The following is a 17553-nucleotide window of genomic DNA, read 5'->3' as shown; positions in this document are numbered from 1 at the left end:
CAGAAAATATTCAATCAAAGTCAATTTTCTTAGTACTTTCAACAGAACACATACTGTTTGATATTACTACTACTACTTCTACTGCTATTATTTATAGTACTACTACTACTACTATTAATACTACTACTACTACTACTACTACTACGTCTAATGCTACTACTACTACTACTATACTACTACTACTACTACTACTACTACGTATAATGCTACTACTACTATTACTACTACTACAACTACTTCTACTGCTACTTCTACTTCTACTGCAACTACTACTAATACTAATACTAATACTAATACTACTACTTATACTGCTATAACTACTACTACTACTACTAATAATAATAATAATAATAAAAATTATAAAAATGAATATATACATGCTCAGTGGTAAAAACAAATTAATGAAAACTAATTACCAGAAATATATAATACATATAATAATAGCCTGTGTTGTTTCATTATTGATTATCTAATCCCACGTGTTAACAAATCATAAAGTACTAAAATTAATACAATTTATTAAATGTTTTTGGAAAAGAAGGAAAATTCACTTTTATTTTGAATTCTCTGGTTCTACATTGAAAGAATACCAGACACAGTTCTCCTTCCCGACAGTAGAGGGCGGTGTCGTACAAACACAGTTGCGGGCTCAGCCCTCCTGGGCGTCATCCTCACTGACCAATCAGAGGCTGCTTGTGTCCTCTACCCGGAAGTGAAGTGGAGAGGGCAGTGGAGACGAGCGGTGTTTCCATCCAGCAGCTTCTGTCGACACGAGACGAGGGACAGACCATAATGTCTCTAACGGTGTTAACCTCCTGCAGGTAGGAGCTGAAGGACATGTCTCCGTCCTCAGGGACACGTAGTGGAGGAGGAGACAGCACGCTCCCTCTGGAGGAAACAACTTATATGAACTATTTACTTCATCTGCTCGGATCTGAGCTGTTGTCCTTCTATCCTCAGTCTTCTTCCACCTGTCCTCTGTCCTCCCTCTGTCCTCTACTCTTTGGCCCTCTGTCCTCCTCCTTCTATCCTCTGTCCTTTTGTCCTCTATCCTCCTCCTTCTATCATCTCTCCACCTGTCCACCTGTCCTCCTCCCTCTCTGCTCCTGTCCACCTGTCCTCCTCCCTCTCTCCTCCTGTCCACTTGTCCACCTGTCCTCCTCCCTCTCTCCTCCTGTCCACCTGTCCACCTGTCCTCCTCCCTCTCTCCCTCTCTCCTCCTGTCCACCTGTCCTCCTCCCTCTCTCCTCCTGTCCTCCTCCCTCTCTCCCTCTCTCCTCCTGTCCACCTGTCCACCTCCCTCTCTCCTCCTGTCCACCTGTCCTCCTCCCTCTCTCCTCCTGTCCACCTCTCCACCTGTCCTCCTGCCTCTGTCTCAGATGCTGTGTGTGCAGCCTGTACAGTCTCTAATGTTTGTCCCCTCCCTGTCTGTCTCCTCCAGACTGAGATCCCTCTGCAGACTTCAGCGCATCCAGGGACACATGGTGAGTTATTAATACTCTAATGTATTTCAATTGTTCCCTCCAGTATTAAGAGACATATGAAAAGTACACAAAAGGAATTGATTTTTTTGTTAAGCAGTTAAACATGGAACTGGCTGAAGTGTCTGACAAACTACAACAAGGAATCATTGAGCTACAAATCAATGAAACAGTCAAAGCTACATTAACGTCCTCCTGATGCTCTGTGAAACTGCCTTTTGAAAACAGTCTATTGTAAATATCTCTACAGATGTTGTGTGTTGTGTGTTTTCCATCAGATGTCCAGTCATGTGGAAGCAGGCGTGTTGCTGGAGAAGGTGGGCAGAGCCGGTGTGATCACCCTGAACAGACCCAAAGTCCTGAACGCCCTGAACCTGCCCATGATCCGACAGATCTACCCTCAGCTCAAGGTCGGTGGAAAACCTGCTTCATGTAAACTTCAACTAGGCCGAAGGTCAAGGAGCGACGAGCGTCAGGTCATCGGTCACATCAGTGAGCTAGTGTTTGCAAATGGCTTCTACTATCTCACTCATTCTGACACGGTCAAGGTGTTACTGAGATTGTCTATTGGACAGATTTGACCATTAACCTTTCACATAGTTTGACCCTAATCTGCTGAACTTATGTAAAAGTTTATAGTTTAGTTGTAAGGTCGTGTTTAAATATAACTAGGTTCGATTTAGCTGGATAATCCTTTCAAATATATTAAAATGTCAAGATTTACCAACATCAACAAAGGTTGACTCTTATTTAACATCATCCCAGCAAAGTATGAGATGGTTTACAACAGTAGTTATGAGCCGTGTTCAAGCCAGAAGATCAAAACTTTCTGTACAATTAAAAACAATCAAGTATCATATTTGTGTTAATATTGATTCCAATTTGTAGTTGTGGTTGTTTAAACCTTTGTTTTGAATGTCGTAACTAAACACTTTATGGTACCTAACCTTGGTTTAGCTCAGCAACATACAAAATGATCATGTTCTGATTATGTTGTCTTGTAAATTGCTTTGTTTGTGTGTCTTTAATTCTAGACGTGGGAGAATGACAATGACACTGACCTTGTCATTGTCAAAGGAGCTGGTGGGAAAGCTTTCTGCGCTGGTGGAGACATCAGAGGTACGAAGCAGCCTCACTTGTTCGATCAATGGGAGGATTGAATGTGCATCATAACTAATAATGTCATTATTATATTATTTTCTAGCGGTCACAGAAGCGGGGAAGGTCGGTGACCCTCTTGCACAGGACTTTTTCCGGGAGGAATACATTCTCAACGAGGCTATAGGTAGGGCTCAATGAATAAATGAATGAACCTTATTTGTTTTGCACTGATATTCATTCACCTACAGTTACATTTACAAACTGTCACATCTATGCTATTAGTTTTCCTTCTTTGTTTTTTAACCCATTTTATTTCATTTCCCAAGGATCATACAGAAAGCCGTACATCGCCCTTATTGATGGAATAACCATGGGAGGGGTAAGTGCATTATAATAAATATAAGTATATAGCATGGAAACTTTAACCTTGGACAGATTCATGTTTTTGCATCATAGATTAGTATTTCTCGTCTCCCTCGGGCCTCACTCTTGAGCATTTCTCTTTGGATGAGGTGTGATATAACACTTTGCCAGTAGGGGTCAGCACAGAGCTGTTTTCAACTGTTACCTGCTGCACGTTGCAAGGTGGCCTCTGATTGGACAGAATGAGAAGTGACAGAGCGCTGTTGCTGCCACTGGTTCTTCCCTCCAGCTGTCAGATCTGGTTGGAATATGAAGTAGCACCTCACCCTCAGTGAGTGTGATGATGATGTGTGATTCAGACTGAGCTGCACAAAGGCTCATCAATCAGCAGTGACATCATTTCCTTGTTGAACTCATCAGGTCGCAGGAGAAGTCGGTCGTTTGGACGAGTCGGTTCTTTTTCTTCCGTTGTGACCTTGACTTTGATTTTACCCACGATGTGTCACCAAGGTCGCACACAGCCACCAGTGTGTACCGGGTCATTACTCATTGTGTGTGTTTGTGAGTTTGTTTGTGTGTCCGTGTCCCTGTGGCAGGGAGATGTTTGAGGACCAGAACAGTTGCTCTCATTACAACGCACTGACCATTCCAGCTGTTTTGGGGATTGTTGTGAAAAGTTGAGGTAGATTTAGAAATAAGTACACAATCCCCCGATGATGTAAGTGGTGATGACGACAACTGTCGAACTTGCTGGCTTTCTGTGTTTTTGTTTTGAATCTTGAGTTGTCTTTTTGTTTGACTCTTTATACTTTACACTTGTTTGGTGTTATTTTGGATGTGCTGTCGGGTCTTTGCACTGTGTGTCTGAATGTTTTCTTTCAAGTAGAGAGAAGTAGAACTTTCACAAGATGGGCTGAAGATGACAGCTTGTAGTTGTGTATGGTCTTGTCTTTTTAGAGGCCAGAGAAAGAGGTGTGTGTTTCAATTACTAGACATTATTCTATCTTCATCAGTTCTTAGGGGAAACATCTGACTCCTTAGCTGCACTGTGCTGCTCGGCTACCTGCCAACGTTGTCTGTTTGCTGCTGGACAGGTTATGCACAGTGAGGTTGTCACTGTGTTTTGACTGACAGCTGCCTGCTTGTGGAAATAATGATATGAAAGCAAAAACAATGTTTGAAAAAGGACTGTAGAAACCCTGAGCAGCTGAGTCCGGTCACAACGCTCTGTGGGTTTGTCACTGTGAGCCTTAACTTCAAGTCAAATCAGATTTATAAAAAAAAATCACAGCCAAGTCGAAGGGCTTTGAATTCATGGCAAACGTAAAATATGGATAAAAAAGAAAGTAGGATTAAAATCTATGCAAGAACAAACAAATTTAAGATATTAACAGACTAATGAGACATTCCCTCAAGCTGATATTAAGATACTACGTTCCAGGAAAACATATTTTGTCCTTTGGTCCCAGAGATATCACCTTCACAAGGTAAAACATGTGCTTTGTGAGGCTACCATGACCTTGACCTTGACCTTGGACAACCAAAATCGAATTAGGCCTCCTTGTGTCAGAGTGATGATGATGTCAGCAAAGTGTTTGGCTGGATTTATGGCTGTGGGAACACAGCGACGTCACGTCTACCTCCAGTATTTGTCACGTCCACTCAGTGACACTAATGTCGACACAAACCATCCTCGGGCTGATTGCTGGTGCACGTGTGTCGTGGTGGAAAACAGGCGAGCTCTATATAAGGAGAAGTCAGAGAGGCACCAGAGTCTCTGCTGCCAGATCTGCAGTGAACTCGGGGCAGAACTCCCACATAGAACCAGAACTCATCTGAATGATAACAAACCCACAGGGAATCAAGACAGGTCATTAGCAGGTCAAAGACACACACACACACACACACAAACACCTCTTACATCACAGGAATCTCATCTCACGCACATAATTCATTGCTGCCCAAGTTTAAAATCCCTAGAATTAAGGTCTGTGCTTGGTTAATCCGTGTCTGTCGTGCTCTGCGTTGGAGCCGACGCTGTGTCCGTCGTTCGTGTCAGCATGCTTGAGATCGCTCTTCAGATTTTAAACCGTGACATTGTGTCACGCTGACTTGTTTGTAGGACAGTCGTGGACATTTGTCTGGAGACTGTAATCCCTTCCTCTTAATCGAACAGAAGTCTCTCATGTCCCGTGTCCACGTCATCTTATCTGACGACAGTGAGAGGAGGAGGATTCTCATTTTCAGAGCTTGCTCAGTTCCTCTTGTGATGTAGAAAGTAACGCAACGTATGTGTTGTGCTTTTTCTTAAAGAGTTGTCACTTTCTCCCTGAGTGTTCAAAGCTGTCATCCGTCACTTGTGAGTCTTCACACCCCCCACTGAGAGGCTCCTGCTCTCCTGCACGGTGTCAGCGATACGTTTCTGACTTTGTAAAACCTCTGCTTTACCTGGAGAGCAGAGGTGTTGCACTGCAGAGATGCACACAGCTCTTCTACATCCTCCTCATGGATTCCACCCCACCTGCTTTATCAATATTTGCACAAGCCAGTTATCCTGATGATGCCTTTATGAACCGCTCCTTCATCAGCGCAAACTCTGGGATATAAATTTTGTAAAGCATGAGCTATAAACAGGCTCCTCTGTGCACTTTTTCACATTTCAATTGTTTACAGCAGGATCTGCAGACATGCTCTTATATGGTGCGTGGTGGTACCACACCAGCATGGGACAATGTTCCACTGCTTTTATGGAGAAACTCGGCTAATGTTGATGAAACGCTCTCTCGTTCCTCTGGGTGCATCCAACACATTTTTCTCCTTCCTTTCTTTACTCAGCAAAATCAGCTTTTGCTCTTTTGCTCTTGTATCCCAGTTGTGTTGTGTCTTCGAGAGCTGGGCAGTAAAACAATGTGTAGATATATAGTGATAGATAGGTATAAGATATCATTATCACAATATACATAATCGTATAAATAGCAGTATAACAAAGGAAATTTGAGTTTATTTTAACTACACTAATGAAACCCAGATCTTCACTCTATTTTACTCCTGCTTCCGTTTCCCACCAAACGTCTCCAGAGAGAAACTGAACATGATTCCTTCTCCTGAGAACAAACTGCCAACGTGTTGACAAAGTGTAGGCGTCCTAAGCTAACACAAGTCACAATCTGTGTCAGTTGTGTGCCTCTTTGTGTTGTGTGTCTCTGTCAAAGGCCTGTTTAGTCTCCGGTGGACAGATAGTGTTGGTTTGTCTCACGGCCTCAGGGCAGAGCCTGCAGTTCTCTGACTCTCCACTCGTCCCTTCACTCCTCCATAAGAACAAGGTGACGGCAGCTTGTTGTCTGTAATCAACTCACTGATTGTCAGTTGGCAGTGATTCAGCCGTGAGTCGGCAGCTTCCTTTGTATTCGTCTATAGTGAATATATTTCTCCTAAATTTCTTAATTTGGAATCCATATCTTCTGTTGACTTAAAGTAAGCTCAAGTCAAGTCTCCCACCTTCAGTTTGCCGAAGTGCCGTTGGGCAAGATTGTGAACCCCATGTGGCCCCCGATGTCTGTTCCAGTAGTGTGTGATTAATGTGTGTGATAAAGTGCTGCACATAGATGCACTGTGTGACATGTGTGTGTTGTGTTAAGTTACTTCTCCAACTGTCGCCGCTTGTAATGCTTCTTAAAGCAGTTTCCAACAAAACACGCTACAATAAACTTTTATGTAACATAATTCAACGCAGTTAAAATGTTGTTTGTTTTATTATGTATTCCCTTGTATTAAGGCTCATGAGTTGATTAACTGCCCTGTTGCTCAGTATGAGTAACGATAAGGTTGTGAAAGGTTCGGTGATAACAGCGGCAGGTGCTGTGGTTTTTATCGTTCACTGTTTGCTCCACACGTAGAAGCTGTTAAAGACGCACAATCACTGTGTGTTCCCATGGTGGCAGTTGGTATCTACCGTTCTTATCTCTTTTCCCTCAGTGTGAAAATGCTTTCAGACGTGCACTGAGGTCCAGACGTGTCCAAGTCATTTCCCCAGGGGGCGCTATAGTGTTCTGGACACTTTCTGGAACTCTGGAGGGGTGTTCCTTACATGTGTCACAAATTATTCCCTGAGACTCAAGGATGACCTACTCTTTCCCCTCTCTTTTTTAAAACCTTTTCCTGTTCATTATGCTAAGCTAAGCTTATTGTCTGCTGGCTGTAGCCTTATATTTAATATACTTTAAAAAATATTTTCCAAGTAAAGAAGTCAGGCAGAAACGTTGCAAAACACTTATTGTCAAATTACACTTGAAAAACCTTTAGTGATAAGTACGGATAGACCTAAAAATACATACATTCACCAATAGATTTATTTTTTGTATTACATAGAATACAGTGAAATAATCCTGTAAACCTCCATTTTAGTAATTTACATTACATTTATTTTATGGTTAATGGCTTCAATAAAATACTTTTTTAACATGTACTTTATATACACTACTGTCTATGAACTACACTTTATACACTATACTGTATATACAGCTGCTCCCAATTGAAGGAGACAAGAGGAAACATCTTGGCTCTTGTACTATCGAGCTTCCAGCAGATTTACGATGACGTGAGACTTCATGGTGTCTCCGTGAATCAATAAACCTGAAATAAGAATTCATTAAAAGAAATTAATCACCAGCATCTTCCTCTTCATGTGAATGTGAAGCCTGCTTTCCTTCCACTGTCATCAATCAGCAGCAGTGGGCTTCACCACTAAAGGACCCTGCTCCTCAGGGCTGACGCAGTTAGAACATCTTCCCCTGTGACTGAATGATTTCTTTATTAATAAGAAATCATCAGAACAGATAATTAGGCTCTGTGGAGTAATGTGATTACACTCTGCTCTTGGACTACATCCACTTATCTTGAGCTCAACCTGTTTTGTGTGTCTTGTCTTTTTTCTTTATCGCTGTCTTCTGTTCATTTTAATCTTAAAGTCGATTTAATGGATTCCTTCTGCTGCAGTGAGAGTTTGGTTCCTCTTGTCTCCTTCTGATTGGATGGAGGACAGTTGGGTTAATGCCTTAATGAACCGGGACTAACGAGTGAGCTGAGAGACTTTAAATGACTCAGCTAATTGATTGTTCATTAGAACTACACGGCCACTCACCTGTCTGTCTTACACAATGCACTTTGTGTGTATCTACGTTGTGTGTCACAAGTCAAGGATGTGTGCAAGGGGGGGATTTTGTTTCCATGGTAACCAGGTAATATAATCTGACACACATACACAGAGATCTTACTGCGCTGGAACACACACACACACACACACACACACACACACACACACACACACACACACACACACACACAGTCATAATTTGTCATCTCGAACTTGAGCTCATTCTTTCTCTGCAGAGGTGACAGTTATGAATGATTGTCTCCTTGTCCTGCCTGTCCTCCCTGTGTCCTCTGTCTGCACAGCTGCTTTCCTCTTCTGTTCGTCCTTGATGCGTCCTTACGCCCTGATTTGCTTCCTAACCCTCGTTCTCCTCCACCTGCAGGGCGTGGGTCTGTCGGTCCACGGACGTTTTCGAGTGGCCACCGAGAAGACGCTGTTTGCCATGCCGGAGACGGCCATCGGTAAGACTGTGCTGACACGAGGTCTGTGAGGCTGCTGAGTGGTGTGCAGTACGAGATGAGACGGGAAATCCTCCGTCCTGACAATCAAAGACGTGAAAGATTGACTGCTGGTAGAGTTAGTGTAAAAAGAGGTAACAGATTAGTGTGGTGTCAGGAAACATCAATAAACAGGATCAGACATAGCAGTGGTTGTGTTTTACCATCATCATGAAGAGCTTGATATTATCTGTTCACCACAGAACAGTCTCACGCCTGCTGAGTCCAGCTGTGCAGACATTCTGTCTCAATTCCCAAAATACACGTTTCCTCAATTCTTCACTTTACAGTTTGTTTCAGTTGAATTTGTACATTTCTGATGTCACTTTAAATTCAGCCACTTAATCAAAACCCCACTTTGATCATTTCACAATGAAACTCATGTCCGACTTTGTTTCATATTATAGAAAAGTTTAAATCCTAAAATATAAAAAAACATGAATAATAACACAGATCTTCAAACGTCCGAACTTTGCATCTAAGAGCAGTGTAGCATATACTAATAAGTCATAATAATTAAACTTATTATCCTACATAAGGAGTTTATTTTATTGTTTTATTGTCTTAGTCGGTTCCTGGAGTGGAAGCAGCCATTGGCAGGGTACTAAGCTAGAGGTAGATTGCTCTTTAGCTAATTGACTCCTGTAGACAGATGGCAGACTCCTGAGGCGCTGAGGAGATTAGTAACAAATCTCCTACAACTAACAAATTGCCGCTGACATTTTAACATAAACTAGTCTTTAGTCACTTAAGTCCAGATGGCTCATCACTGCTCTTTCACTACATATGAATGTGAGTTCAAACCAGATATGAGGAGAAGAATGGCAGCGAGTGTCCTCAGTGTTTTGACCTCCTACAGGTGATGAAAGGATTCTGAGAGCCTTCTAAACATCCCCTCAACCGACAGATGTTATTATAGCTCAGTTGATAAGGTAATACAGTGAGTGTCCGACCCGTGCACAGACTGTAACCTCCCTGTTGATGTGCTGTGCTATCTGGAAGAAGATTATGTTGTCAGCGGACAGGAAATGACTGTAACAGAAAGCAAATGGCAAGACGTGCTCGTTGATGTGCTCTGATAGATGTGTGGGATTTTCTCAAAGGCAAGGCCACAATGCAGAGTGGGAGGAAATGGGATGATAATTAAATTGCATGGGCTGAGGACCGACTGAATGAAGACATTGGTGGACAGAACGTGTGTATTCAGGGTCTCAGTCTAACAAAAGACATCCAGTGCCTCTTGTTTTACTATTAATGCTGAAACTAGAGTCTCCTGGTGTCTGTCCAGCTCTCCAGTGTCTTTGGCAGGAGGGACAGGAATCTTGTCTAATCCTCCTCTGAGCTGCTGTGGTCATAACACGTTGTCACTATTGTTGTTACTCGACTCCCGGGCCTCTGCACCAGCCGCTATCAGCAGCTCCTCTGTGCAATCACAAACCTGCTCTCCACGTTGCAGCTGAGATCGCAGCTGCTTCAAGACCCTCTCTGCTTATTTTAGCCCTGATCCCGGAGTGGGATCCTTTCAAGAGCCTCTGCCATGTGCTGAGTTTCCTCTTAGCTGCAGTCACACTGTGGAATCTGGCTTTTCCCACTGAAGTAGGTCAATATGGTGCAGGAGGGGTTTTCGAGAGCAGGAACAGTCTTGACATTTTTAAGTTAAGTTCAACAAATTCCAGTGTAGCAGAATAAAATTCTCGCTTTATTTTTAAAACTCATCAGACCTCTGCTGGTCAGGACTGTGCTGTTTCTGTTGGATGGTTGTTGTTTCTACTGTTTAATGAGTTTTAAAGCCATTGTCCACTCCCAGGATGTAACTCTTAGGAACCTAATCTGGTTATCTGACCTGTCTCCAGGTGGACAGAAGGTGGCGCTATGCTTAAATGATGCGGGGCAACTAAACAGAAGAGGGAGGTATAAGTTAATTAAACAAGAGATACCCGTGTTCACAGATCAATCCTCATTAGAAGAGTTAATGTAACAGGGGCTGTAATAACATGGTGGATCCATCACTAAGTCCCAGGCCTGATTACAGAGGAAGTGTGAAGTATGCAGCTGTGTCCTAATTACACGAAGAAGCATCAACATCCTGTCACATTAACATAATAAAGAAAAGAAATGAGTTTAATGTAATAGCCGTTCCCAGTGTCCTCTTTATCAGGGGTGTGAGTAACTCGAGTGCATGTTCTCCTTCATTCTGGGGTCGTTGGCTGGTGGGAAGCCAGTGGGGGGGGGTTCTCAGCCACCTGCAGTAGTTAGGTGGGGTTCCAGCTCAGTTGTGGGTTTGTGTGTAACAGCAAAACACATCAGTGATAAAGAAGCAGCTGCAGACGTCATGTGACACAGACGAGGCACTTGGCTGTCCACATGTTCCGTGGGCCAAGTTTACAGTGAACCGTGATGAGGAGCACAGCTCATGGGGGGGGGGGGGGCTTCTAATCAGTAGAACATGAGGAAAACACACAGGAACTTATCCTGGAGAATACTTTGCACAGGTCCGTCCATTCATTATCTACACTGCTCATCCTGTGGGGGTCCTGGTGGAGCATTCACTCTCACATCCACACCTCAGGTTAATTTAGAGACTCCTATTCACCTCAACCTCAGAGAGTCTTAAATGATCATTCCTAGGTTCAATAACACGAGTCAGAAATGTAATAGACCTTTAAAGGAGTAAAGTGGGAAACCCATTAAAGGCCTGAATTGAGTAGTTTTTACTGTTGCCCTCAGAAGCTTTACTGACATGTTCTCTGTGACGTCGTCCTTTGTTCCTCTCTGGGTTCATCACAATATTGAGCTGCCATTACGAGGGTCCTGGGCATCATTTATTAATGGCCCCCCCCCCACCACTCAACAACACTTTATCATTCAAACGCAGGAACAGAGACGAGTGAGACAGCCTCTGATGAAGGGTGAAATTTGTGGCACAATTATTAAATTATTTAAGACTTTATTATAGATTTGGAAAAAAAATCTTTTCATTACCAATTTGTATGAAATGACCAAAACCAACAAATAAATAAATCCTTATTCCTCTGTACTGTTAAGCTCCATTGTTATCCAAAAACTATTAAACACATACAAACGAGCCACACTGCTTCTTTACACACACACACACACACACACACACACACACACACACACACACACACACACACACACACTGTCCTGCTGCTGTACATACTCACTGGACAGCACATGTGTGTGATAATCCGCAGCTGGAAACAGTTCTCAACAAATAGCTCAGTTTCCTCCTGGTTGAGAAACACTTTCAGTCCAAATCTTTCAGGAAGTAACCGAGTTGTTCTTGAAAAATAAAACTCTGTGGCCTGTTTATTAAAGATTTACATCTCCTGTGAGAACCAATGGGTTTCGAGCTGAGCGCCACAGACACGAGTGGGGACGAGGGACAGTTTAGGGAGACAGACGAATTAACTGTTGGTCTTTAAATGTGATTTAGTTAATAATAAGTAAAAAAGCTGTAGTTCCTCCCTCAGGGTCGTTACTATGTGCAGGATTCTCACAAAGCACAAAACGTCACAGATACAAAAGCTCAGACGTTGAGAATCGTTCCTCTCTTCATATCCATCGTGTTCCAGCTGCAGCTGTCACTCAAGCGATGGCCTGACAAATGGACAAGAGCTTAAATCAAACCATTTATTTGCTCATCTCTCTCACTCACATATTAACACACTACCTCCCACACGCATCAACATTAACCCCCTACCCCCCCACCCCAGTGTGGCAGGAGTACCAGATTTAACCCGGCCCGGCTGTAGCATTTTGAACGGCTGACACATAATCTGACACATTTATGATATTACATTTTCAGCCGTGAATCAGGTCAACTCAACTAATCCCCCCCCCCTCTCTCTCTCTCTCTCTCTCTCTCTGCTGTTCAATGCCCCCCCCCCCCTTCCCCCCACCACCAAAGCTGTCAGAAAACCGACTGTGACCCTGTGGAATCTCATTTCCTGTCAGAACCACAGGAATCAAAGTGAAACATTATTGATGATGATGCACGTGAACTGTGTTCAGATTAGGGCTGTGGATTATAATGAAGTGTGTGTGTGTGTGTGTGTCTGTGTTACTGGTGTGTGAGCGATCGTTTGTTCTGTTAAATTGTCATAATTAATGATCTCAGTGTGTAAATCTCCTGTGGATGAGAAGCGGAGATATTTTGTGAAGGTGGTGGCTCAGTTTTAAAAACTTAATACTATAGTGCACTACTTTAAAGTATTTATTATAAAGCTCCTTCAATTAGTTGTTTGATTAATTAGTCGAAGGTGAACAGAAGCAAATGGGTTAAACTCTAAATACATATGTTTCAAAGCAGAACTTTCTTTTTTTTCATCGACAGGGCTTTTCCCCGACGTGGGAGGTGGTTATTTCCTGCCGAGGCTCCAGGGCCGATTGGGTCTGTTTCTGGCTCTGACGGGATTCCGCCTCAGGGGACGTGATGTGCACAAAGCCGGAGTGGCCACTCACTTTGTTGAGTCTGAGAAGGTAAAGAGGCTCCACTCCAACTTCAGCTTTACTCATACAGCACTTTATAAAACAACATTGTTGATCCAATGTGCTTTACAACATCACCAATAACAATAAAATAAACAACAACAACACAACATTCAGGTCATGTTTAAAGGCTAATGAAGAGTCTTGGTCCTCACAACACTTAGTTCTTGATCTTGGGACGGACAGAAGTCTCTGGACAGAGGATCTCAATGTGTTGACAGTGTTGTTGTTTGGTGACAGGAGACAAAACAGAGGAAAACATGGACGGAAACAAAATATTGTATCCAACACATTTTACTGTTCATCAAACCTGCCAGTAGCTCTGGCCCAGTCGGAGTGTGAGTGATGCTGCAGGGAGGTTAAAGGTTAAAGCTATGCACTGGAAACCTGTGTGCTGAGTCACTGTGTGTATCACTCTTACCTTGACGTGCCAACACACACACACACACACACACACACACACACGTTGTGTTTCTCTGGCCTCTGGCTTGACGTCAAAACCGTCGGTGGCCGAGCTTTTTTAAAAGCATAACCTTGAATTTCAGGACGTAGCAGCAGTGAGCTGGATCTACTTCATTTAAGTTTGAAGGTTTCTAACTTCTCACTTCAGATTAATAGTAACAAGCTAAATTCTATAACAGAATAGATTTAACTACAGCAGGGTAACTGTACTTTTTAATACCGTGTTTTGAGTGAAATCTCTTCATCCATTCCAAACATGGGGATATTTTTAAAATGATAAACTGAATCCAGTTGAGAGTCTCATGGGATCAAACCAGACGCAGGATGAAAGTGTTTCTGTGGCTCCTGTTCATCTCGTGCCTTTGATTCTGCTTCTCTAGATCCCCGAGCTGGAGAAGGAGCTGGTGGACTTAAAGTCTCCTTCTGCTGAAGACATCAGCCGAGTGCTGGACACCTACCAGAACCAGGTCGGAGTCTTCACACCTTATAACCTGAAGACTGAGGTGGAATTGAAAACAGCCACAACAGAAAATAATCCTTTTCTCTGTCTCCACAGAGTCGTCTGGATTCTGAGAAGCCTTTTGCTCTGCACAAGCACATGTCTGATATTGACAGGTAGGAATAGAATGATATTTTATATTTATGTTAAGTCCATACACAGCAAGATTGATTGATTTCCCACAGATAACTTCATTATATCTGGAACAAACATTCACTGGTTCGAAGGGATGACCTGATGAGATTTCAGTGGTCAAAGGTCAAGTTGACCGTATCTAAATCTGTGGGGAAACAGTATCTTAATGGAAACTACACTGTGGTTCGATGCTTGTTTTGGATGACACTCGAGCTCTATGGCTCAGAGGAACAAGGATATATCAGGTTTCTAGTACGTGAAGAAAACTCACTAGCAAAACATTTTGCTTTCAAGTTTGACCTTATCAAAAGCTCTCTACCCAGGTAGCTGGTGAAAGTTTGGGAAATATTGTTTTACAGTGAGGGTAACCTGCTGAAGATCTGAATCCATGTCTGTGTGCTTCTCCCTTAAGGCTGTTCAGCTCCAGCAGTGTGGAGGGAATAATACAGAATCTGAAGGCAGACAGTTCTGAGTTTGCTAAGAAACAGGCTGAGGTAAGTTCCTGACCTGCAGCTTCATCCTAAACACCAGAATAAATGTTTATTCTGCTGCACCACTGCCCAGAGCATCTCTGCAGGAACCCCCCCGCTGGCAGTGCTGGGCTGTAGCCAGGGCATTATTTGGGTTTAGTAGTATATATTCGTAATTAGTAGTTACCTTGGGCTTAGCACTTAATGGGGTCAGTGTTTAGTCTCGTGTCTTGTTGGCTGGACCAGAATCCCTCCTGACGCATTTCCTCTGTGGCCTCATTCCATAAATGTTCCTTAATGAAACTACAGTTTACTTTATTCATAGATGAGTCTCTTCTATCTGATTTACTCTTCATGTCAGTGAGGTGAGAGCACAAGCCGGGAACAAGCGTATGAAAAAAGGGCATGTCTCTGATATGCCCTCATCCTACCCCACCCCTCTGCTGATTGTTTCACGGCTGATCACTCCGAGGTCACTCCAGGATTTTAAAGCTGTTAATAAGATTCTCTAATGACTGATCATTGTTGACTATTTAATTTGTAACACTTGAAGAATAGTTAGTTGATATTTAATAACACATTTAAAGCTCAACACAGTTTCCGGGATCCTTTCAAACGGTGAAGATCTGAATCGAAGCCAAATGGGATCAGCTCAGCCATTAAATATTTATTATAAACCCACTGGTACGAGACCACAGACTCACAGTCCGGCCCTCAGTAGTAACAACACACAACCGCGTCTGTGCTTATTATTCTTCTGTGATTCAGCAGTCGATCACAGTTTCTCTGTTCAGAGTCTCAGTCACTTAAACTCCTCCTCCAGACTTTGTCCAAGATGTCTCCCACTTCCCTGAAGCTCACCTTCAGGCAGCTGCAGGAGGGCGCCGCTCTGAGCCTGCGGGACGTGCTGGTGATGGAGTATCGACTGGGCCAGGCCTGCATGGTAAACACAACTAACTCCAACTGGAGCCCGGAAACACACAGTCACTACATTTCATTCATCTCTTAAAGTGCAATGCCAGTTTGACTTATCTGTGTGAGTTTAGGGTTTAATCACATGGTTGACTGGTCTCTGTTGTTTTGCAGAGGGGCTGTGACTTCTATGAGGGAGTCAGAGCTGGTAAGTGCACAACCAAAGAGGAATGAGGTGTTTCTAGCAACAATCAAAACGTACAACGCTCATTGTGTGTGTCTCTGTGTCGTTCTGTGTGTGTCCAGTGCTCGTGGACAAGGACCAGAGTCCCAAGTGGAGCCCGTCCACGCTGGAGGAGGTGTCCGAGCAGAGCGTCGAGCAGTGCTTCTCCTCGCTGGGAGACAAGGATCTGACTTTCTGATGGCCCGTCAGCCAGCAGCTGTTTCCCACCTCCGAATACACACTCACACACGCACACACACACACACACACACACACACACACACACACACACACACACACACACACACACACACACACACACAAACACACACCACTAAGCCTTCTGTAAACAACTGCTTCCTGTCCCCACATCCCTGTATGGTCATGTGAGAGGACTCTACTACTGAGGATGGGAGAGGCTGTTATTTTAGGACACTTAGATCTGCAGTGGTTCATCTCTCTACTTTTTAAATATTGGTGACGTTTAACAGAAGAAACCTCACACAGGCTGCTCCTCTGCAGCTGAGGAAGAGAAGGTCTGACTCACGCTCAAGGCCAGAAATGGGAGATGAAAGTATGAGAGGAAGCTATACCAGACACCATGTGTAGGACGCACACCGTGAGAAGCACAGAGAGTGTTGCTCTGCAGTGGAAGTGGAGTCTTCTCTACAGACGCTGTGGAGCAGTGACTCTTTCTGCTGCAGCCGAGCAGCAGCGTTGCTTCCCCGTGAGGACACAGGCAGGAAAAGGGATCTGACCACTGAGTGCTTCAGGACATTTCCTGTGGGTGTTGGTTGATGTGACACAGATCAGTATCATCTGTGTTTCTGCAGAAGGCCCATGACTCTCATACAGATAAACGCATTCTCTCTATTTCACCAGTTTTCCTAATTTAACAGTATTTTCTTTGTAGTGGTGCCTGTTTTTATAAAACGTGAATAAAAACGCTCATCTCTCCCAAAACCAGACCACAGCTTTGTTTGTCCTGAATGCATTTACATTATTGTCCCACTGCGTTATGGAAAACAAATGTACGTGATGTATTGCTTTAGATCACTGAGCACATCTTCTGATAGACTGCTTCGGTAGCAGGAATCAAACCTTCCTCCCAAACGTGAGTTTTTAATTTGCTGCATTATTTATGAGACACATTTCAGAGACAGAGATGAGACATTCATACTGTTAATGGAACTGTAGTGTTGTGATACTGGTTGAGTGCAGGAGCTGCTTGTAGACCCTGTGTTTAAAGCAACCCCGGTTATAGAGGGCTGTATGTGTATTTTTATAACCTCCTAAAGTATTCTTGTTCAACAGTGAGAGCGTTGGTTATCGGTGTGGAAGCTGCTGCTCGGATGTGACGTCCACTTTAACTGCATGTGGGGTTGAGACCTCGTGTCTGTTGTCCGGGCAGGAAGTGCTGCAGGCGTAATAGTTTCAAGCTGAGTTCTGTCAGTGAATGATAAAGATTTAAAACTCATAATATCTCATGTCACACTCTATTGTTTCAATAGTCAAGTGCCACACCCAGTCTACGTGCTCCTCAGTCCTCCACAGCGCCCCCTACAGAGTGGATGACCCCCCCCACATACTTTAATGAACAGTGTGTGTGTGTGTGTTTATTGTGACGTCACAAAGGAACCTGTATGTTTCATGGCAAATATTTACTCTTCAAACAAAGCGCTGGCCAACTGTCATTTCTCCAGTTTGCTGCTGAACTTTAAACCTCAGGATCATGTTCACGTCACT

General features: G+C 43.4%; 1 protein-coding gene across 2 annotated transcripts; it reads left to right on the top strand.

Annotated features, from left to right (window-relative positions):
- Positions 1-712: 712 nt before the first annotated feature.
- Positions 713-16770, top strand: hibch (3-hydroxyisobutyryl-CoA hydrolase). Of its 2 annotated transcripts, XM_062403186.1 has the most exons (14): positions 713-821; positions 1442-1484; positions 1760-1891; positions 2516-2600; positions 2686-2766; positions 2909-2961; positions 8480-8558; positions 12952-13097; positions 13949-14035; positions 14125-14183; positions 14615-14696; positions 15496-15615; positions 15759-15792; positions 15891-16770. In XM_062403186.1, the coding sequence occupies exons 1-14, from the start codon at positions 793-795 to the stop codon at positions 16004-16006; spliced, it is 1146 nt and encodes a 381-aa protein (XP_062259170.1). In that variant the 5' UTR covers positions 713-792; the 3' UTR covers positions 16007-16770. The 2 variants fall into 2 exon arrangements, with proteins under 2 accessions (XP_062259170.1, XP_062259169.1); XM_062403185.1 differs by lacking the exon at positions 713-821 and having other exon boundaries at positions 1410-1484.
- Positions 16771-17553: the final 783 nt, after the last annotated feature.

Source organism: Platichthys flesus, chromosome 13, assembly GCF_949316205.1.
Source record: "Platichthys flesus chromosome 13, fPlaFle2.1, whole genome shotgun sequence".
Classification (NCBI taxonomy): domain Eukaryota; kingdom Metazoa; phylum Chordata; class Actinopteri; order Pleuronectiformes; family Pleuronectidae; genus Platichthys; species Platichthys flesus.
This window is presented reverse-complemented; position numbering and strand designations above follow the sequence as displayed.